General features: G+C 50.4%; 2 protein-coding genes across 6 annotated transcripts in view; one reads left to right on the top strand and one right to left on the bottom strand.

Moving 5' to 3' along the window:
• The window catches only part of LOC133242143 (uncharacterized), a 487,229-nt gene that overhangs the window by 462,501 nt on the left and 1,777 nt on the right, over positions 1 to 22,951 (top strand). For all 5 annotated transcript variants that reach the window (XR_009734787.1, XR_009734783.1, XR_009734782.1 and 2 more), the window contains one exon: positions 17,322 to 17,402. The gene's annotated coding sequence lies outside the window, so the exon portion shown is untranslated. The remainder of the gene's footprint in view (positions 1 to 17,321; positions 17,403 to 22,951) is intronic.
• ANOS1 (anosmin 1) overlaps positions 1,985 to 22,951 on the bottom strand; it is a 207,960-nt gene continuing 186,993 nt past the window's right edge. The window contains exons 10-14 of the mRNA XM_061408192.1: positions 14,966 to 15,060; positions 13,013 to 13,187; positions 11,633 to 11,859; positions 10,256 to 10,382; positions 1,985 to 6,569 (exon numbers count right to left, since the gene is read on the bottom strand). Coding sequence (XP_061264176.1) covers positions 6,511 to 6,569; positions 10,256 to 10,382; positions 11,633 to 11,859; positions 13,013 to 13,187; positions 14,966 to 15,060 — 683 coding nt within the window. The 3' untranslated portion in view covers positions 1,985 to 6,510. The remainder of the gene's footprint in view (positions 6,570 to 10,255; positions 10,383 to 11,632; positions 11,860 to 13,012; positions 13,188 to 14,965; positions 15,061 to 22,951) is intronic.

Genomic DNA, 22,951 nt, shown 5'->3' with positions numbered 1-22,951 from the left:
GACTGGAGGACGTGATGGGGTTGAAATGGGGTTCCTCGGGGGTGAAGCCTCAATGTTGAGAGTGACTCAGGCAGCTGGTGTGGGGGCTCAGCAGCAGGGCCGCCATCAGGAGGGGCACTGCCCGGGCCTGGATTTGGGGTACCAGGAGTGGGACTGAGACCCAGCACACCCTCCTGGCCAGGGACATTATTTCCTCAGTGGGATTTCTGCTTGCTTTTCATTTGAAAGTCAGATGGATAATTCGTTCTGCAAATAAGTTGTATTTGTACTCACGCTGGGTTGTGATATTTAACCTCTGTTGTATTTGGAAATTACGTGGTGTTGCCTATATGTTTCTCCTAGTGAAGGCTTGCGTCGCATGAACTGGACCATTTTTAAAGAGTGTAATTCAGTGGCGTTCAGTTCCTGTTCAAAACGCACAACCATCCCCTCTATAAAGTTGCAAAACCTTGTCATCGCCTCCAGACGTGAATGCTGTCCCCATGAAGCACTTCCCACCCGGTCCCCGCTCCAGTCCCCGGCAGCTAACCCAGGTGTTTTCTGCTTCCACGGACTTTGCTGTTCTAGAAAGTTCACAAAAACGTAGTCAGGCGACAGTGTACCTTGTGTGTCCAGATTCCTAGGTGTGGCTCATGTATTTTTTTAAAAAAAGAGTCCATCACCATTGTTTGAGAATTTACTGGGCCACTGACCAGCACGGTCTCTCTACATGCAGCCGCTTCTGATTATAAACACAACACAAATGTTTGATTTTTTTTGTCAGGAAAATCCCATCATTTTTTTCAAGGAGAGATCAGAAAACAACAGGAGGAAAGATAGCTGGCTCTGGATGTCACTCAGGAAGCCCAGGCTCACACCTCAGAGGTCCCGTGTCTCCCTGTGGGTGCCCCACATCCATCCCTTGGGTAGCCACCAGCTTCTTCACCATGGGGGTCTCAGCCCACGGTTATCCTGCCTAAGAACATGAAAGTCAGGACCCCACAGCCTCTCCCTCACCCAACGCTCTGCTTTCTTTTCCTCCTCGGGTTTCTCACCCTCTCCAGTTGTCTAGTCGCCTTCCCCTAGAAGAAGCAGCCCTTGAAGACCTGGGACCTGCACCCACAGCCAATATCTCACCCATATATCAGGACCACGCAGCGGCAGAAACTTTAAGGACATTCCTGCCTGGTGAATGCATAGAGAAATAAGAAGGTGATTTGATGGAGACAGAACTCATCTCAGCTTTCAGATGGACCACCTTCTTCGGGTGGTTTATGGAGTAGTATGGTCCTAAGTCACAGGTGGAGATGCCCGTGGGCACAGCGCCCACCCGGTGTGAGGGTCTGCACAACCCTCTGCTGGGGAGGGGATTCCTCGCCCCCCGCCCCCCACCACCTGCAGTGACTGCTGTTGAGAACCAAGGGCTGTGGCTGAAAGCTTATGAGCACAACATGTATCTAGTAGCATTTTATGGACAGCTCCTGGGGTTGGGGGTGGTGGAGGGGGACAGTTGTTTAAGCCTGTGGACCAATGGATGGAAAATGCCACCAAAACCATTGAGTCATGCTTGTAAACAGAGTGAAAACCGTGATGCAGTGATCTCCGTCAATAGTCCAAAACATTCTGTGCAGGACGACGAGCTGCCTTGTTGCATTTCTGTTTGTTGTTGTTCAGTCCTTCAGTTGTGTCTGACTGTCTGTGACACCATGGACGGCAGCACGCCAGGCCTCCCTGTCCATCACCATCTCCCGGGGTTTACTCCAACTCACGTCCATTGAGTCGATGATGCCATCCACCCATCCCATCCTCTGTCGCCCCCTTCTCCTCCCGCCTTCGATCTTTGACCAGACTTTGAGTTCAAGTCATACTGACAGGAGAATGAAGCTTTTTCAGTCTCCCCAGCGTCATAGGAAACTGCTCATTTTTCTAAGTGAAAAGAAAATGTGTGTGTGTGTGTGTGTGTGTGTGTGTGTTTTCAGGAAAGTAACAAGTTTAGTCCACTGAGCAGGTTTAAAGGTCCTTTATTATGGAATCAGTCAGTATGTACAGACTCTAACATGAAAATAACGAGTGACAGAGATCAGACTATTTACAATGCTTTTGTGTTTTTTTTTTTACAACATCTGTTTACAAGATTATTTCTCTCTAAATAACATGACACACAAAATCATTTTTTATTACATACATAAATAAATATTGACTTTTAAATGATCTGTCTAAGGGACATGGTTTGGATGAGAGGGTAGCCATTCTGTTATCTGCGCACTACGGTTATGTCAAGGAAAAGTCCTAACAGCTCTGCAGAGACCTGTGTGAGTCACTCTGTGAGTGGTGTAACTTGCCAAGTGTCCAGGAGAGGTGAGAAGCTGAGTTTGGCCATGTGAAACCATAGACATGGGCCGCCAGCTTTGCGCAATCGTAAATGAACGTACAACGCAACGGGTATTTAGCTTCTGTGTTCTGGTGACGATATGCACGTGTGCCCAAGTTTAGATTGAGATATTTGCACTCACAGGACTGAATGTGACGAACCCCACAACATATGGTGTAAGAAAGGGCGTTAAATAAGACTCCCATCATTGTAAATGATGCTGCCTGGTCAGTAGGACAAAGTGAATCTTTGCACTCGCATGATACACAAACTCAGCCTTTTAATCAGGTTCTTCAGTGCAGATAAAAGATACCGCTAAGGGCTTTGAGGTCCAGTGTAAGCACTTCCCAGGTGTGCCTACTCCAGTTGACTCAGTTCCGCCTTGCAGAGGGCAGTTTTCCTCTATTCGGTGAACATTATTACGATGCGGTATTTGTCACTGGGGGTGACTCTGTACCCCAAGATGGTGTGGGCTGTGACAACAGAGCATGTGGTCATCACATCCGGGGTGGGGTGCTCCTCGCCTCTGGTGGGTGGAGACCAGGGGTGCCTCTCCACGCCCCACAGTGCCGAGGGCAGGTCCTGCCCACCAACAGAGAGCCATGCGGCCCTAAGTCTCAGCAGTGCTGAGCTGGAGGATGGGTTCTGTTCTCTAGATGGGTTCTGGGTTCCTCCAGGTCTTTCTAGGACAGAGATCAGTTTGTAAACTTTGGATTCTGGAAATTTTACCTGTCATAAACATTACTGTCTCTTGAAGAAAATTTTACTGGGAGTAACTGCTTTGTAATGTGTTAGTCTCTGCTCAGGTCTAAGTGTATGTTTATTCCCTCGTTTTTGGATTTCCTTCCCATTTTTATATTAAAATAACACTGGATGATGTGAAGGGCACACATTCGTTTATAAAGATTGTTCCCTGAGCCCACATACAACAAGAGGACAGCCCCGATAAATAAACCCATCACCGAGGAGTGAATATTCTCAGTAAAAAGATGCACACAGCCTCGATGTATATCACGTTACGCACTTATATTTGATGACTTCATGTGTTTGATGAGCTTGACTTTTTTAAAGAGTAAATACTGTCACTCAATATACTTTTTCTCATATCAGAGAAGTGCATCTAATTTCAATAAAACAGAGAATCAGCTACGAAATTGGTTTTAAAATTAAACAACATAAAATTTTAGACCTTTATTAGGGCAAATTTTAAAAAATTCAAAAAACTGTAATTATATTTTTGCTCATTTCAATATTATTGAAATTTATAAAGGAAACTCAGCTTTCTTTTACTGCCTAGTCTTCTCTTCCAATAATACTAATAAAATGTATCAAATATTATAGCAGAATGAAATGCTCATAAGACCTACTTCAGGTATTTCAAGGAAGACAGAAGCTTCAGAACCTTGATCCGAACTAAAAATGTATTTGCTCAACGTCTATGGCCCAGGCAAAACAAACGTCATTAAATTTTACAAAATTAAGTGTATTTAATAATTTAATAATATTTTGCATCTATGTATACACTCCGGCGTTTTAAACTGTACAACAGTACAAAGATGGGCTGGCACAAATACTTACGGATATATTTAGGACCAATGAAGATAGACGATAAACACACAGCCAATAATAATTTGAAGACTTCCCTTTTGAGATTCTGAGGGTTTGAAAATCCAGATGCTGGGAACAGTGTCTAGGGGAAACCCGTGGTTTCAGAGATGAGCTCTGCGTTTGCGCATGCGTCCTCCGTGAAGGCTCTCCCATCTCCGAGCAGAAGGGGAACGCGGTGACTCTGCAGGGACACTCTGTTGCAGAGTCCACCCCAGACCACGTAAGGAGCTGCAGAGAAACAGCCCGAAGCCCCATGAGCTGCCTGCACCCTTGAGATCCCCACGTAGCCCCTCCTGCCGGCTGCAAAGCACCGCCCGCCTGCTCAAGCTTCCAAGCTCGTCGACGACGCAGGAAGTAGTTTTTTTCCATCTGTTCCGTCAGAGATCCATGCCTACCGGCCCCGGGGTTCTCCGGGGAAACAGGCATGCGTGTGATAACAGAGGTCGTCTCTCTGCCTAGTGTCCGCACTTAAGAGCCTGGGCCTCCGGGGAGGAGTCGAGACCCTCACGTTCTCGCCCCGCGGTGCTCATTCAACCCCTCGCTGCTCATTCAACCCCTGGCAACCAGGGCGCCCACCGCAGGCTTTCGGGAAGGAAGAAAAAGGGCAGGCTCCCAGGTGCACAAGAGCTTTTCCTGTGTTCCTCGTGTAGATAATGAGATGAGGACGCCCTTCCGTGCAAATGTTTAATTTGGAGAAATCGCCGTTTTCGCATAGAATCGACACCGATGGGGAAAACAGATTACTTGAATGATCTTTAGAGTTGCGTCCATCAAGGGTGAGTTGGGAAAACAATTTTTGCAGCGACTTATACTCAAGCTACCCACGTGTATATATGTCTGTCTGTGTGTGTGTATTTACATGTATGTATATATTGTATGCTGCTGCTGCTGCCAAGTCGCTTCAGTCGTGTCCGACTCTGTGCAACCGCATAGATGGCAGCCCACCAGGCTCCTCCGTCCCTGGGATTCTCCAGGCAAGAATACTGGAGTGGGTTGCCATTTCCTTCTCCATCTATATAGTATACCTACCCGGAAGTATACAGACACACATACATACATGTGTATACACATGGGTGTCCCTTCAAGCAAAAAATATATTAAAACATCTCTAGTTTAAGGGTGCCCCAACATTCCCCTCAACGCTATATACTAACACTATGTCTTCAGTTGAGTTCATGCTATGAGGTGTTAGCATGGTGCCTCATAATTTTTCAATTAAATTTTTCATAAATTTTTCAAATAAGATGTAATAGATTTGAAGGAGTAGAGCAAGGTTTCCTGTTTAGTTGTTAAATTGTGTCTGACTCTTTGCAACCCCACGGACTGTAGCCCGCCAGGCTCCTCTGTCCATGGGATTTTCTCCAGGCAAGAATACTGGAGTGGGTTGCCATTTCCTCCTCCAGGGGATCTTTGCAACCCAGGGATCGAACCCGTAGCTGCATCTCCTGCATTAGCAGGCAGATTCTTTACCACTGAGCCACCTGGAAAGCAAAGGTAGGTTAGTCCAAGGCAAACAGCTGTCCTTCTCTACCTTCCAGAGTCCCCCTCTGCCTTTTCTACATTATGGAGAATATTCTACTAAAGAGCTTGCTTTAATTAAGAAAAGGGGAAAATCTCAGTAAAGATTTGAAAATATTCGATAGTTGGGTTTCTTTCATTTCAAGCAAGAGGTTTTGTAGCGTGTTAAGATATAAGAAAGTGGCAAAACAAAGCAAATCAGCAGGTGTTTTCCCCATTAAGGAAAAAAGGAAAATATAAATACAGTATCAGGAAAACTTCTCGAAGGACAAAATATTAAAGCCCCAGAAAACAGTTTCAATTTCTCCAGGGCAGACTCTGGGTAGCATTGTTGACTCCTCCTGGCTGGGCATGTCTTAACAGAAACTGTCCTTTCGAGGTCAAACTTATCTATGTCTTTGTTTAAAATGAAGCTTGAGTGCTTGAAGCTGGAGCATTTTAGGTTCAAACTAATGGGCAATTATTTTGGGTTTACAGATTTTTCAGTTGAAAAAAAAAACCCACAGGTGATTTAAAAAAAAATTCATCTTCAGAAATCTCTGAATAAATATTAGGACGTAAAAATCTGGATACTCTTCCATTGATCTGGCAAATCCAATCAATAATGTAATCTCCAATGTTCAGTGAGTAACTGTATGCTTACGTAATAGGGCAGGTCTATTACGTGTGTAAATGGCTTCTTTGAGGAATTTGTTGGTGCAAATTCCGGGACATCTCAGACCTGCATTGGAGGAGCTTCACCACACAGGCAGGCAAGAATTAGAAGCGGAACAGGGCTGGGCTACCTGTCGTCCATTGTCACGGGAACCTGTCCCCCCCACCCCACCCCCACCTTCGCAAGGCTCACTGCGGGTCCCTGGTTTTCGCGGCGCGTTTTCCAGGGTAGACGGAGCGTTGAGCGCCCTGCGGTTATTAGGCAGAGGCGGGTGGTCCTCCAGGAAGGGCCTGATGCCTCCCAGTGGGCACAGCCAGTCCTTGGGGGGTTGTGCCAGCTTCCACACTCACTCAGGGTTCAGACGGGCTCTCAGAGCAGCTCAGTATCTTTCTGCAGGAGGCTTGTAGTGGTGGGGATGGTGGTGTTTCAGATGGGGGCCTAGAGACAGAACGGACGTGTCAGTCTGGCCGCTGTCCCCGGCTGGACCGACTGGAGGAACAGGTGTGTGTCTGTGCCCTGCCCATGGTCCTTGCCACCCAGGTCCTCCCAGCCCTGACTCTGAACTTGCAGATACACATCCACCCTGCCTCTCTTTTCTCTCTGCCTTCCCCGGCTCTCTGGTTCCCTCTGTAGAACTGTAAGATCTCAAGAGAAAGAAGACAAGCTCCTTTCTTTATAAGAATGTAAGCCAGCCAGAACCCTTTGTATTTCCTTGGAAAAGTTTAGAAATTACCACATCCTTTCACGACACACACTTTCGGTGGAGGGACGTTGTAAGTGATGGGTGGATGTGGTCCCAAACAGGACAGGATGTCACACAGGGTGCTCCCAGTGGGGTGGCTTTGATTTGTCTTTAAACTCCTAAGTGCAAAAAGCTGCTGGGGCAAATCTGATCCATCATTTAAAAACTAAAATAAACCCAGGATCATTCATTCTTATCAACACATAAACCGTTGACGTGCCTTTTTGAAGTTTAAGCTGAGAAAGCAATGTACATAATCTGAAACCCAACAGGAGGCTCTCTTTGTTTTAAACACACAATTGTTACCATTTAGTTTTGCTAATAACTAATTTTTGTAAATACACAATTGTTGCCGTTTAGTTTTGCTGATAACTAATCTTTGTAAATACACAATTGTTGCCGTTTAGCTAATAACTAAAATTGTTGCCATTTGCTAAGAACTAAAATTAGCTTCCGTGTGTTTTTCCTAATAGAGCAGAGGCTTAAGTGTGTAACAGTGGAGGGGGTGGATGCCTACTATTTCTAGCACATCATCTACATGAAGAACTTAAAGTGACGGAAGAATTGAAGCAAAAAGTAAGAATCTGATATTTTAAGTGATCTGTTTAAAAACAGGAATAGAAATGAAAGCATTGCTCCTAAGATATAGCTGTTGAAATGACTGTTAAAAAAAAAATTGGTATTTAGCCACAAGAATTTGGGAACACATAGACTATCCCCAATGTAGATTCTTCGCTTTGCCCGACACCTTGAGCCGTGGTGTTCTGGTTTCCACAGCACTTCCCTGGTCTTGTTCTCTCCTCACCTTCCTGACCTCCAGTACACACCCCCAGGTTCAATTACTACCCACGTGCCAATGACCTTCAAAGCTTTCATTCAGCGCTGGACCCTGCAGTCTCGAAGGCCTTCAGGAAGTCTCCGTTTCACCATCCCACACGTGACTCAGAGGCAGTCGTCTCTACGTTAATCTCACCATCCTCCGTCTCACACCCTGACCTGGGCCTCAAGCACCTTGGACCATGTTCCAGTGAACCACACCCTCTTGCATTAAATGACTCTTGGCTTCCTCCTGCACTTATTCCACTGTGCATACTCTTTGCTCCCCAACACATACGTTTTAAAATTTTATTAGAGTATAGTTGATTTACAATGTTGCGTTTAATTTCTGCTGTAGACCAAAGTGATTCAATGTTATATATACAGTGTATATATATATATAGAGAGAGAGAGAGAGAGAGAGAGTACAGTTTTATATATACCGTTTTTATATGTATGCCCCTGCTGCTGCTGCTGCTGCTGCTGTTAAGTCGCTTCAGTCGTGTCTGACTCTGTGCGACCCCATAGATGGCAGCCCACCAGGCTCCCCCATCCCTGGGATTCTCCAGGCAAGAACACTGGAGTGGGTTGCCATTTCCTTCTCCAATGCATGAAAGTGAAAAGTGAAAGTGAAGTCGCTCAGTCATGTCAGACCCTTAGCGACCCCATGGACTGCAGCCCACCAGGCTCCTCCGTCCATGTGAGTTTCCAGGCAAGAGTACTGGAGTGGGGTGCCATCCGCTTCTATATGTGTGCACACACTGTATATATTCTTTTCCATCATGGTTTCCTGGTGGCTCAGACAGTAAAGCCCGCAATGCGAGAGATCCTGGGTTGGGAAGATCCCCTGGAGAAGGAAATGGCAACCCTACTCCAGTACTCTTGCCTAGAAAATTCCATGGATGGAGGAGTCTGGTGGGCTATAGTCCATGGGGTTGCAAAGAGTTAGACATGACTGAGAAACTTCACTTTCTTTCTTTCTTATCACAGAATATGGGATGCAGTTCCCTTGCTCACACACTATGTATATTCTTTTCCATCGTGGTTTATCATAGAATATAGGATGCAGTCCCCTTGCTCCAATGTAGGACCCATTGTTTATCCATCCTATGGATACTGGTTTCTATCTGCTGATCCCAAACTCCCACAAGTCTGTTCTCTCTGTCTCTGAGTTCATTTCTGTTTCCTAGTCAAGTTCCTTTGTGCCGTAATTTAGACTCCACGTGAGTGACATCTATGAAACAAGAACAGACTCACAGACATAGAGAACAGACTTGTGGATGTGGAGGGTGGAAGGGAGGGTGGGGTTGGGGGTGGACCAGGACTTCAGGCTTAGCAGAGCCAGCATGTATTCAATCACTGCCAAAGCTAACAGTTGCGGCCTCTGAAGACATCACTAGATTTTCTTTCCCGTTTTTTCAATATCAGCAAACACAGTTGGATGAGAACTCCTTTATGGTAAATAACTGCAGCCACTCCCCAGCGTATCTCCTTAGTGCTGCCTGGGAGGCTCTTTGTTTTGAAACAATAGGTGACAATTATTTTTAATCTACGTGATTTAGCAGGAAGTCAAGTAGACTGATTTGGATCATATCATGAAGAAAATTTATGTAACATAGATAGTGAAAATGAAAGTCGGCTCAGTGGTGTCCAACTCTTTGTGACCCCAAGGACTATACAGTCCATGGAATTCTCCAGGCTGGGATACTGGAGTGGGTAGCCTTTCCCTTCTTCAGGGGGATCTTCCCAACCCAGGGATCAAACCCAGGTCTCCTGCATTGCAGGCGGATTCTTTACCAGCTGAGCCACCAGGGAAGCCCGAGGATACTGGAGTGCGTAGGCTATCGCTTCTCCAGGGGTGTCTTCCTGACCCAGGAATCAAACCAGGGTCTCCTGCACTGCAGGTGGATTCTTTACCAGCTGAGCCACCGGGGAAGCCAATAGATTATATATAGTAGAAATACCTGTAATAAGCTCCATACCAAAGTAGTATTTCCTATATAGTTATATTTGAACATATTAATTTTTAAAAAAATTTCAGAATGATATGAGATGATGGATTTTTTCCCCCTTGTGTGGGTGCATGCTAAGTCACTTCAGTCGTGTCCAATTCTGTGCGACCCCATGGAATATAACGTGTCCAGGCTCCTCTGTCCATGGGGACTTTCCAGGCAAGAAACCTGGAGTGGGTTGCCATGCCCTCCTCCAGGGCATCTTCCCGACCGATGGATCAAGCCTTATGTCTCTAACGTCTATCTGCACTGGAAGCCCTACTTCTTGTGTATTTACGGTTAGAAGATAAGAAAAAAGCATGCCTTCCGTAGAGCAAAAAAGTAACAGAAGGGGAGGAGGAGGGTGCAGGGGAGGGAAAAAGGGAGCGGATCAGGTAGGCTGGGAGGAAGTACGTACAAAGCGGGGGGCGGGGGGGGGGGGGCGCTTCAGGTTCAGAGAACTCCCTGTGGGTAGGAGCCTGCAATGTTGGATCTATAGATTTTCGTTTTTTCACCAAGACTTTCTGTGTGTCTGCAAGCCAGGCGGGACCCCCACCCCCCCGGCCGGGCCTCACCATGCACGTCGGGGGTCCGGAAGGTCCTGATGGTGGCGGGCCCCTCCCCACCCGCAGTCAGCACCTGCACCTCCAGGCGGTAGAGGGTGGCGGGCCGCAGACCCGGGACCGAGAGCTCGGGGTGATCCTGGGGAAGGGGAGGGAAGGCGTTGGGGGACACGGGGCTGTCAGGCGCTGCCTCTGACCACGACCCACGTCTGGACTCTCCTCCAGAGACCACACCCCCTCGCGACGTCACAGTGTTAGCGCAGGTGAGGTTTGCTTGCTTCCACTCCGCCATGTTCAGGGTACCGCGATCTGTCCACGTTCGCTGGAGACAGCCCCCCTCCCCGCCCCGTCCCCCGCCTCTGGTGGTCTGGGCAGCAAAGAGACCCCGGCTCTTGGCAGCCAAGAGCTCACATGAGTCAGGCCAGTTCTTGTGGCTCACCCCCACCCCCTCCCGGGGACTGCATTTTCCATTCCTGAACCTAAGACTTTCCCAGGCTTTAAAAGTTTTCATCTGCACATCTTGTGATGTGAATTCTTGATAATCCACGTCTCGGGGAAACGCGCCAACTTGCGCTCCTTAAAAGACAGTATCTGTCAGTGCCCGCAGCCAAAAAATGTTTCTTTTTATGCCAACGCTTTTTTTTTTTTTTTTTGGTCTTAGAACTCAATAGAACCTAATGCACATACACAGAATAATTACTGTCCAATTCCATGGAATTTTTTTTTCCTTCCGGGATTTAGGTGTTTTTTTTTTTTTTTTTTTCTTTTTCTCTTTTTGGAGCAAGAGTTGCATATTCTAAGGGCATTTTGAGAGTTGGTAAAAGCCCACACATGCTTTCCCCCCCACCCCCCAAGCCAAGGAATTAAGTTGGCCTGGAAGGCACTCCAGCTCATTATGTGCTCTGGCTAGATTTGAAGGGGAAAATGAAGAGAAAGAACAAGGTTCTTTTTAGCTCTTTTCCCCCCAAATTTAGCACTTCAAACGGGGCACGTCCACTTGGCCCAGAAGGACAGGGATTCAAAAGAACAGAATATGGTGAAACCTTTGTGTTCTGTGTGGACAGGAGAGGTCTCCTTAAGAGCTGGCCCTGGTCATCATGTTTAGCTAGATGATGGTTTCTCCTAAGTTTATGATGGTGATAGTTAATCTACAGGAACCCTGATGGTGTGCTCTGATTCTTACAAAAGAATTCACTGGGGGCCCACAGGAACCCTGGTGGTGTGTTCTGATTCTTGCACAAGAATTCACACAGGAGAAGAAAGCCTACATGTGAGTCTCAACACGTTGCCCCTGCAGTGGGGGTTTGGGGTGCCCAACTGCCTCCCCCAGGGATGCTCCCTCCGGGTGGGGAACCCACCCCAAGATGGGGCAGGTGGGCGGGCACTCACCACGGGCAGAATCTGAGACTGAGAGATGATGCTGTTTGGGAGGCTGTTGGGCCGGCTCTCAGTGGTGACCTCGGCCCAGGTCACTTGGAAGCCGGTGGCCGGCCACGGCAAGCCTGCCTGGTTCACCCTCCAGGAGAAGTGCCCCGTGATGTTGGCATTGTGTACCATGAAGGAGGCGGACAGGTTCTCAGGTTTGGCCTGCATTTTGGGGCGCACGTGACTGTGACCTGTGGGTGCAGGAAAGGGAACCATGAAGCGGTTAGAGGGGTGGAGAGAGGGCAGCCCCAGAGTAGACGGTGTTCAGAGTGCCATTCTCTGGGCCCCGGGGTCAGTGACCCAACCTCCCTTGGGCGGGGGGAGGTCCCATGGCCACTGACCCAACCTCCCTTGGGCAGGGGGAGGTCCCATGGCCGCCTGGGCAGATGACATCTGAGCTGGACCCTCATCTCTGAAGCTCTGTGCCTAGTGGCTGCTGATGGCTCAGGGTCATTTTCGAGTCCAGCTTGCAGATGGGAGTGGACGATGCAGAAAAGAGTGCTGTGATCTCAGAGGACCGGGCCACTGAGAGGGCAGGAGTGGGTGCTGGGGGATAGGGTGGGTGGGGAAGGCTGGGGTCGTGGTGAGAGCCGTCGGCAGTGACCAGAACCAGCTCCCAGGCGGGGCTTCTGAGGATAAGTGTCCCTCGATGTGGGCCAGGGCTGCGGAAGGTGGAGATGGGGGATGGAAAGGCTGTGAAGGGTAACGCCCCTGGGGCTGGGCTGAACACGAGTCAAGTGACCTACACAAGGTGCACCCCAGAGCACCCGGGGAGAGATACCGGCCCCTCTTCTAAGGGCTTGGGCTTCCAAGGTTGGGCTTCCTTGGTGGCTCAGCTGGTAAAGAATCCACCTGTAATACAGGAGACCCTGATTCCATTCCTGGGTTGGGAAGATCCCTGGAGAAGGGATAGGCTACCCACTCTAGTATTCTTGGGCTTCTGTGGTAGCTTAGCTGGTAAACAATCTGTGTGTAATGTGGGAGACCTGGGATCCATCCCTAGGTTGGGAAGATCCCCCTGGAGAAGGGAAAAGCTACCCACTCCAGTATTCCGGCCTGGAGAATTCTATGGACTGTACAGTCCAGGGTCGCAAAGAGTCTGACACCGCTGAGCGACTTTCTCTTTCACTTCTAAGGGCTGATCCTTCAGCAAAGCCTGGGTGGCTAAGTGCAGCTGGACTTCGGAGGCTATGCGAGTGTTCGTATATACACGTTCCCTTTAGACAGGGCTGTCCTAGGGCCGTCTAGAAAGGGGTGACCCTTGTGGGTTTCGGGGCCTCGTGAATCGTGCTTTGGAGCTGTGCCTAGCGCCGCGCCCCTCTGGGGATTCCAGGTCACACGTACCCTCCTCCGCGCCGGGGCAGCTGAAGTGCTTGTGGGCTTTGCCCTTGAGCGCGGAGCACGGCGGGGTCGTGAAGGACACGCTCTCCGCCTTCCAGCGACCCTGGGGCCGCGCGGCTTGCACGATCACCTTGTATTTGCAGGAGAACGACAGGTCTAGAAGAATCATGTAGTTTTCCTAGAGCGAGACGGAGACAGAGAGAACACGTCAGCTGTAAAATTCTCACAAGGGAACGGACTTGGCAGGAGATGCGATGATGTCCCATGCGGTTGTCTTCTTGTATGTGGTGGGGGTGTGTGTGTGTGTGTGAGTGTGTGCGATACAGCCTTTACAAAAACCACACAGGGTCCTCACCGAGATGATTTACACCATGACCCCCGCTCCTGGGGCGAGGGGGTGTCACCCAGGCTCTAGAACAACCAGGTGGAAGCATTCAGTCCACAGCAGCCCCATTCTGACTGTCACGACCCACCATGGGGAGCTGGCTGGACAGGGAGGGTGAAAAGCTGTGAATATCAACCCGAATTGTTATTAAAAAAAAAAAAGCTAACTCGGGCTTCCTCCCAGACACAGGCTCAGTTTAGACCTGAGTCTTTCCTGAAGGCAGAGAAGACATTCTGGAGCCGTGTCTCGTCTCCCCTCTCTGGAGGGCTCTCTCTGTTGCTTCCGGCTGGAGTGTGATGATTAAACAGAATGACGAGGCCAGACTCAACCGTGGAGGGCTGACGGGGCTGGGACTGTCGCCTTACAGGAAGAGGAAGCTGACGGTGATGGTTGTAACAAGCTACTGTGCTGTTTTTCTCTCTTCTTGAGCGTGTGCGTGTCCCCTGTAGGGTGGCGTTGTCGTGGCCTCCTGCACACATATATAACCTTACAGGAACAGGCAAGCTGACCGTGACATTTGTAACAAGCTCGTGCGATGTTTCTTACCCTTGGTATGTTAGGGGGTGTGTGTGTGTCCCTTCTAGGGTGTTGTTTTCAGGGCCTTGTATACATGTAGATAACCTGACACCAACAGGAAAGCTGAGAGTGATGGTTGGAACAAGCTCATGTGATGTCTCCTTCCCTTGGTGTGGCAGGGGGTGTGTGTCCCTTCTAGGGTGTCGTTGTCAGGACATTGTGTAGACTACATATATAACCTTGCAGGAACAGGAAAGCTGATGGTGATGGTTGTAACAAGCCCGTGTGAGGTTTCTTACCCTTGGTGTGTTAGGGGGTGTGTGTCAATTCTGGGCCAGCAGTTGTATTAGGGTGTGTGTGTCAATTGCAGGTGAGCAGTTGTGTTATGGTGTGTGTGTCAATTCTAGACAAGCAGTTGTATTAGGGTGTGTGTGTCAACTGTAGGTAAGTTGTGTTAGGGAGTGTATGGGTCAATTCTAGGCATGAAGTTGTCACGGCCTCCTACCCTTATACAAGAGCTGCAGCTGGGAGCGTGTCTGGGACCCTTAACGTCAGAAGAGCACGTGCTGGGGCCCAGGACGGGCGGGTCTTCCACCCCCAGCACAAGCTGGCACAAGGTAGGGATGTAGTTGAAGGTGAGGCTGAGGGACAGGGCTGCAGAGAAACCCTGGGAAGTGTTCCCATTTGCCCTGGGAAAATGAGGCCTTCAGGTCACAGGGGGTTCCGAATCAGAATGGAGAAGAGAATTCCGAGCTTCTGTGTGATTAAGATAAAACACTCCCAGGCTGACGGCGTTTGCCCTGGGAGCTCCTTGTGAGCTGTGTCTGGAATCTCCGAGTCTCAGGGTCCCCCCACCATGCTGACAACATGCAGGGATGAGGGGTGAGTGAACACGTGATGCTGTGTCTCCTCCCCACCTGTCCGAAGGTAACGGGTCGGTGACTGAGTCACCCATGGCACGTTCAGCCTGCACCTCTTCCTGTCCAGCTGTGCCCGCAGGGCGGGTGCGTCTAAGAGCCCCCGAGCACCCCCATTTCAGGCCTCCTCCTCCTCACCTGGGTCATGGCTGAGGACGCCTCCAGCCTGGCAGATTCGTTGTGGGTGCAGACTTCCGGAAACCACTCCACGTGATACTGTCCGATGCCAGGATCTGTAAGGTGAACACAGTTAAGTGAAAAAAAAAAAAAAAAAAAAAAAAAAAACAGTCTGCAAGCAAGAGGGCTCACGGTCTGACATTCCTGAAGCTGGAGAGAACAGGAAGGGGACAGAGGACCCTGCAGGCAATGCAGACGGGCACCCTCCAGGCCGAGGACGGAGGTCTCCCCAAATTCTGCCTGCTGTTTCCTCAATAGAAAATCAGCTCAGGACTTCCCCGATGGTCCAGTGGTTGGGACTCTACCTTCCAATGCAGGGAGTGTCGGTTCCATCCCTGTTTGGGAATGTAAGATCCCACACGCCTCATGGCGAAAGAACCAAAGTGTAAAACGGAAGCGATATCGCTTCACTCGTTCTGTGAAGACTTTAAAAACGGTCCGTATCAAAGAAATGTTCAAGAATGGAGTAGGGGAAAAGAATGAAGTCAGGGGAAACGTAATAGAGCATAAAAGGAAAAGTAAATTGAGATACGAGAACCAGATAGGAAAACAAATATCATGAGAAAAGTGACAGTGTGATGCCTCCACAGAGGTCTTGAGCCTAATCCAGCCGTGGCACCCATGGTAACGAAACCCAAGGAGAATGGGGGATGCCCAGCGTCCGTCTTCTTGTTTCCTAGGTGATGAGAGAGATTCCGCAGGAGTCTCTCAATCCTGCATATTTCTGAGGAAGCTGGTGGAAGAAATCCTGAAGTCGGGCAGGAGTAAACGCCTGGCCCTTCCTCACCCTGAAGGCCTGGCCACCCCAGTGTGCTCCGTGTGGACCTGGTGTGGACTCCGAGTGTGCTCTGTGTGGACTCCATATGAGCACTGTGTGTGCTCAGTGTGTGCTCTATGTGTGGTCCGTGTGTGCTCCATGTGCTCTGTGTGGATTCCATGTGTGCTCTGTGTGGACTCTGTGTGCTCCATGTGGGCTCCGTGTGTGCTCTGTGTGGACTCCATGTCTGCTCCGTGTGTGCTCCATGTGGACTCTGCGTGTGCTCTGTGTGGACTCCATGTCTGCTCCATATGTGCTCTGTGTGGACTCCATGTGTGCTCTGTGTGTGTTCAGCATGTGCTCTGTGTGTGCTGTGTGGAGTCCGTGTGTGCTCTGTGGACTCCATGTGTGCTCTGTGTGGATTCTGTGTGGACTCCATGTGCTCCGTGTGTGCTCTGTGTGGACTCCATGTCTGCTCCGTGTGTGCTCGGTGTGGACTCTGCGTGTGCCCGGTGTGTGCTGTGTGGACTCCGTGTGTGCTCCGTGTGTGCTGTGTGGATTCCATGTGTGCTCTGTGTGGACTCTGCATGTGCTCTGTGTGGACTCCACGTCTGCTCCATGTGTGCTCTGTGTGGACTCCGTGTGTGCTCTGTGTGTGTTCAGCATGTGCTGTGTGTGTGCTGTGTGGACTCCGTGTGTGCTCTGTGGACTCCATGTGTGCTCTGTGTGGACTCCGTGTGCTCCATGTGTGCTTTGTGTGGACTCCATGTCTGCTCCATGTCTGCTCCGTGTGTGCTCCGTTTGGACTCTGTGTGTGCTCGGTGTGGACTCTGCGTGTGCTCGGTGTGTGCTCCATGTGTGCTTTGTGGACTCCGTGTGGACTCCATGTCTGCTCCGTGTGTGCTCCATGTGCACAGGGTCTCCTCCTTAGGAGACGAGGGTGAGAACAGTCTGCAGTGAGTGCGCCCCAGCCTCACCGCCTGTGTGACCCCTGCAGAATCAGACCTGCTCCCCCAGCACCCAGAGAACAGGGCCCCTTATGTAACGTCTCCACTTCCGCCCCGAGCAGCCCGTTTTCTGTTCGTGTCTTTTCTTTGGGCGATCGACCGAGTGGGAAAAAAAAGACAAAAGTGCTCCAGAGCCAGGCCTGAGTGTGGGAACAGAGGCTGGGCCGGGTTTATCAATCACCCAGTGAGTCCCCGGCCACGCGTGAAAGGCATTGCCCCCTCCTGCCACCCCTGGGGTGATCAGCCTCGCATCCTGGCCGCACTCAAACCAAGCGTTTGATGGGAGGTTTTCAGAGCTCAGACGTCTTTGATGGAGCGCTGGGTCCGCTGGAAACTTGCTCTGGAGCACTTTGGGAAATGAGAAGAGGACTTTTCCACCAGAAAGCAAAGAGATACCAAGCAGGCATCAACGCTGTTTAGCTAAAAAGGGTTGAGGTTGTAACTCTTTACACGGCAGACGTCAAGAGCTATGGGTTGACTGGAGAAGAACTGTACATTATACGCAAAGTATGAAGTCAAGTGATGAGCGAATTCATACCCTTTCTTTCAGCAGGTGCTGCTGCTCGACGCATTGTGCTCAAATGACCTCCCAGAGGCAGCTGGACTCGTGGACCCGAAATACGGAGGCGTCTGGGTAAGTAACAGCGTGCGTGGGTGACATCCACGTTAGGTTGGACGGAGGTGGGATACAGGTGAATACAGAACCATCATGACAGAAGCACAGTGTACTGACGAGACGGTTATGGCGATAACTACAGCGTGGGCACAGCTCACGGAAGGGGTGGGCAGAGCCCTGAGCGGGGCAGGTAGTGGTGGGCAGGGTGCCACCCGACGCCCCCGTGTGCCCCAAAGCAAACTCACTTCTGTACGTGGTGAACCCCTGCGTCCCTCAAGCCCACAAAGCAAATCAAAGCATTTGCTGCTGCCGCTGAAAGGATCAGACTTTTCATCTTAATGTAAAATCCCACTGGACAGGTGGGTGCCCCCCCGCCCCGTATTGGAGAGCATGATTTGCACCACAGAGAATAGGCCAGTTCCTGCCAAGTCCGGAGCAGGGCACAGCAGAGTCCTCACAGTCTCCGGTGCTGAGCAGCCAAGTGGACCCCACTTTGCCACACTACAGCTGTGCGATGTGCAATTGTTACCCACGGCTCCAGGTCCCCCAAGAACCCATGTGTTCCTATAGCACGGTTCACAGGAGCATGTACTGAGCCACACATCCGATGGCCCCTCCCACCCTTTAGCTCTGCAAGCTGCCGGCTCTGAGTGCACACCCTGGGTCTCTGGACACAGACCCCCACCTTGGTGAGGATCTCTGTGCAAACCCAAGGCTTTCCAATCACTTCCCGTGGCTGGCTCAGCAGACTCCACACCCTAGATTCCTACCCCACTGCGTTCCCTCTGCCTTTATTTAATGATTCCTTTGGTTTCCTGTATCTGTGAGGCCCTGACCTCCTAGAGCCTGGTGGGACGGCCCTCCCCGGGATGGCTTTATGTCCAGAGAGCAGACAGCTCACCTGCAGGCATCCATGTTCTGTGGAGACCGGCCGACCCAGAGCCTGCACCCCAGCATCCCCTCAGAGGGGGAACCCTCACCCTTGGGGTCACCAGGTCAACCCTCATCAGCCCTCCAGGGCCACGGAACTGCGGCAGCCTGTGTCCAGAGCCTGAGCTTCCCTGGTGGCTCAGTTGGTAAAGAATCTGCCTGCAGTGCAGGAGACCCAGGTTCTATCCCTAGGTCGGGAAGATCCCCTGGAGGAGGGCATGGCAACCCACTCCAGTATTCTTGCCTGGAGAATCCACATGGACAGAGGAGCCTGGCGGGCTACAGACTCGCAAAGAGTAGGACACAACGGAGCGACTAAATCACCACCACTTCCCAGAGCCCACTGTGATGATCCAGACCCGCCAAACCCCAGAATGACCAGTGTTTCCTGTCCCTCCCCGACCACAGAAAGCACGGTCAAGCCTCCTGAGCACTGTTTCTGCCTCCTGCCCGACCCTGGGGTCTCCCTGAGAGGCATGGAGGGCCCTCACTTTGGCTACCAAGAGTCACAAACCATCTTCTCAACAGCAGGTGTCTGTTGATCAGTTGCCTTCCACCAAACCCACACTCCAAAACACAGTTTACAGGAACTGCCTGTCTTTCCCGTAGGCCTTTATAGCATGTTTTCAGGCACAACTCGCAGTCCAAGCTTTTCCAAACAGCGGCCTGCATCTCACATAAAGTCTGCAGCTGTCTTGTAACTCGCACAAGTTAGGGTTTAGAAAGTCAACCATGAACACACTGTAGCAAATCCTGGGTGGCTGCTCCTTGGTGGAAATGCAGGGTTACTGGCTTCCTGTGGTGACAGGTATCGTTGTCCGCCAATCAGGAAGTAAGCTGTTTTAATGTGTTTGTTTTTTAAAAAACTTATTACATCTCTCTTAAAAGCATTAGTCGCCCCAGTCATGTCTGACTCTTTTGTGATCTCCATGGGCTCACTGTAGCGTGCCGGGTTTCTCTGTCTTATCTGAGCTTCTCCAGGCAAGAGCACTGGAGTGCGTGGCCATTTCCTTCTCCAGGGGAATCTTCTCCACTCCAAGACAGAACCCACGTCTCCTGCACTGTAGGGGGATTCTTTACCATCTGAGCCACTAGGGAAAACCCAAATCTAATCTAAGAGATATTACAATTATTTATGAACTGAAAGAACTCTAGGGAATGGCAATCCGCTCCACTGTTCTTGCCTGGAGAATTCCATGGACAGAGAAGCCTGGTGGGTTACAGTCCGTGGGGTTGCAAAGAGTCGCACGACTGAGCCACTAACACACACACACACACACAGAACTCTAGTTGAAAGCATTTTCACAGTCCCGGATAGAAGGACAGCAAGTGTCTTTTGCCTCCCGCGCCACTGTATTTTAATCCGTCATCATCTCAGAACCCACAAACTTAACCCCTTTTTTACCTTTTTTTGGGCTTCCCTGGTGGCTCAGCTGGTAAAGAATTCACCTGAAATGCGGGAGACCTGGATTTGATCCCTGGGTTGGGAAGATCCCCTGGAGAAGGGAAAGGCAACCCACTCCAGTATCCTGGCCTGGAGAATCCCATGGGCTGTATAGTCCATGGGGTCGCAGAGAGTTGGACACAACTGAGCGACTTGCACAGTTACTTTCTTCCCCTTTTTCAGAGCATCCTCACGGGCTCTCAGTGTGACCCCGGCCCCTGACACGCAGCCTCAAGCCTGAATCGGGGGCTCTCCTCTCGCTGTTTCTGGAGGCGGCTCCACGTTACCACCTCCCTCACACTGAGTTCATGGTGCCACAGGCCACACCTGCAGGGGGATGGGCCCGCCGCCCACCTCTGCTGCCGGGTGGGGCGTCACCTTCCTCCTGGGGAGCCTTAGGGGGCAGCTCTGCACTTTGGGCCACTTTTACACAGAACAGACCTCAGTGAGACAGACACAGTGTCCACGGCGGGAAAGCAGACCATGCCGAGGGTGTGTTCCCAGCTCGAGGGAGGAACTGAGAGGGCAGCGGCGGGTGGGAACGTGGACGCGGGGTCCCTTCCAGCCCAGCACCATGCCCTGCACGAGCATCTCCACTGAGGACCACAAGCACCCCGGGACTGACGCATAAACCCCAGTGAGGCCACGAATCTGCAAGGACACAGTCCCGTGGGCACGCACGATCCACAGCCTGTCTTTCCTTTTCAAATCAGTAGCCTAAGGTAGAGCTTTAAAGACACACAGCCCACAGCATGTTCACGGGTCACCTTCAAGCCATGCATGCGTGCTCAGTCACTTAGTCGTGTCCGACGCTTTGCCACCCCATGGACTGTAGCCCGTCAGGTTCCTCTGTCCAGGGGATTATCCAGGCAAGAACAGTGGAGTGGGTTGCCGTGCCCTCCTCCAGGGGATCTTCCCCACCCAGGGTTGGAACGCGAGTCTCTTACGACTCCTGCATTAGCAGGCGGGTTCTTTACCACCAGCAGCACGGGAAGCCCTCCTTTGAACCAGTCCTCTCCTCTTGCTGCAAAGATACTGACGCGGCTGATTCCAGAGTCGTCACTCGGTGTGCGTAGTGACCACGTGCTGGACCACAACTCCAGCACCTCACACGCCGTCCAGGGGGTTCTGACCTCACTCACCCCTTCCCTCCTCTGGAAGCCACCCCGGCTCCTGTGGGCCTCTGCCTCAGCGCCCCCCAGGGTTCTCCAGTTCGTCTGGGCAGTCACTGTCGGGGTCCCTGGCCACCTCACCCCACTTTGGGCATGCCGTTGAGATGGGTCTTGATTCCTCTTCTCTCTAGAGCAGTGGTCCCCAACCTCCGTGGTCGTACCAGGGACCCGTTTCGTGGAAGATGACTTTTCCACGGATGGGGGGTGGGGGTAGATGGGTTTTTGAGATGATTCAAGTGCATTCCTGGAGAAGGCGATGGCATCCCACTCCAGTACGCTTGCCTGGAAAAATCCCATGGACAGAGGAGCCTGGTAGTCTGCAGTCCATGGGGTCACAAAGAGTCGGACACGACTGAGCGACTTCACTTTCACGAGTGGCGTTCCATTTGCCGTGTGCTTTGTCTTATTATTTATTCCATCAGCTCCACCTCTGAGCACCAAGCATTAGATCCGAGGTTCAGGACCGCTGCTCTAGGGGATCTCTAGATCCCTAGTTCTTCCCTTACTTAAGAACGTATTCTTAAACTCCGACTTACTCTGGTCCGAGTACTACAAGTGAACTGTGTTTTATTTACATACAATGGTTGCTTGGAGATGCTCAATTGCAGTGATTTCTCTTACTTATAAATAATACTACTACCTGTTTCCATATTACTAGTGGAACAGTTAGACCTGTTTTCTAACGACTGGTAAACTGATCAAGTAACCCAGAAGAAGGCAAAGAAAAAAGTGCTTCTGACTGATCCTTATTTTGAATAAACAGAAATGAAAGAGGCAGAAAGTAACTTCAAGCAAATATAATGTCTATAACCATCACTTTCATTCAACATTGTACTCAAAGTCTCAGCCAGCATGAAGACAGGGCAAAGAAGCAAAAATGTGCAAAGCCTGGAAAGGAAAATGCAACTTTCTTATGATTTACTGACAACATGATCATTTTCATAGAAAATGCTGGAAATCAACTATGCTTCAATTAAAAAATTTTTTTTCTTTGGGGGGGAAAAAAAGAGGGAAAGAAAAATAAAGGAACACGGATGCCCTACGCTGGATCCTTACGACAGAAATGAAATCCGAACGAAAGCCAGCTGAGAGGCAAAGATGGAGCAACAGCATTCCTCGGACGTAAGGAGGGCACCTGAGTGACCCTGTGTGAGGAGAGCGCTCACATAGTACACGGAGCCCAGTGGACCTGAAGGAAGCAAAACGATGAACTGATCATCCCTTAAAGGAAGAGCTATTAAGAAACTGAAAAAAAAAAAAGAAAAAAAAGTAGAGACAGACTTACATAAAACCAGGAACGACCTGGGTAAAACCAGCATAGCCATTTCCCTTCTCCAGGGGATCTTTCCAACCCAGGGATCGAACCCGGGTCTCCCGCGTTGCAGGCACGTTGTTTACCATCTGAGCCAGTAGTGAAGCCCCAAATGAAAGTGCAAGTCGCTCAGTCGTGTCCGACTCTTTGTGACCCCATGGACTATATAGTCCATGGAATTCTCCAGGCCAGAGTACTGGAGTGGGTGGCCGTTCCCTTCTCCAGGGGATCTTCCCGACCCAGGGATCAAATCCACGTCTCCCGCATTGCAGGCGGATTCTTTACCAGCAGAGCCATCAGCAAAGCCCAGGAATACTGGAGTGGGCAGCCTTTCCCTTCTCTAGGGGATCTTCCCTACCCAGGAATTGAACCAGGGTCTCCTGCATTGCAGACGGATTCTTTACCAACTGAGCCACCAGGGAAGCCCAGTGAAGCCCCAAATTAAGAACTATCAGGAAATTGAAAGAAATAAAAGTAGAAAGAAACTGAGATGAAACCAGCACATGACTCAAATACCCCATACATAAAGGACTCTTGCAGGACAGACTGGCTAAACCACCTAGAGAGTGCTTTGGAAAAGAGGAGCCCCATCGCCAATAAACTCACGACGAGGTGTTCAATCCCTGGATGAGCAGCAACACGCAAGAACAAAGAGCAGCGAGACATCACGACACACGTACCAGAAGGGCTGAGCTGAGGAAAAGATGGA

The sequence above is a fragment of the Bos javanicus genome, chromosome X (assembly GCF_032452875.1).
Source record: "Bos javanicus breed banteng chromosome X, ARS-OSU_banteng_1.0, whole genome shotgun sequence".
In the NCBI taxonomy this organism is placed as follows: Eukaryota; Metazoa; Chordata; class Mammalia; order Artiodactyla; family Bovidae; genus Bos; species Bos javanicus.
The sequence above is the reverse complement of the archived record's forward strand: the minus strand, read 5'-3'. Positions and strand labels throughout refer to the sequence as shown.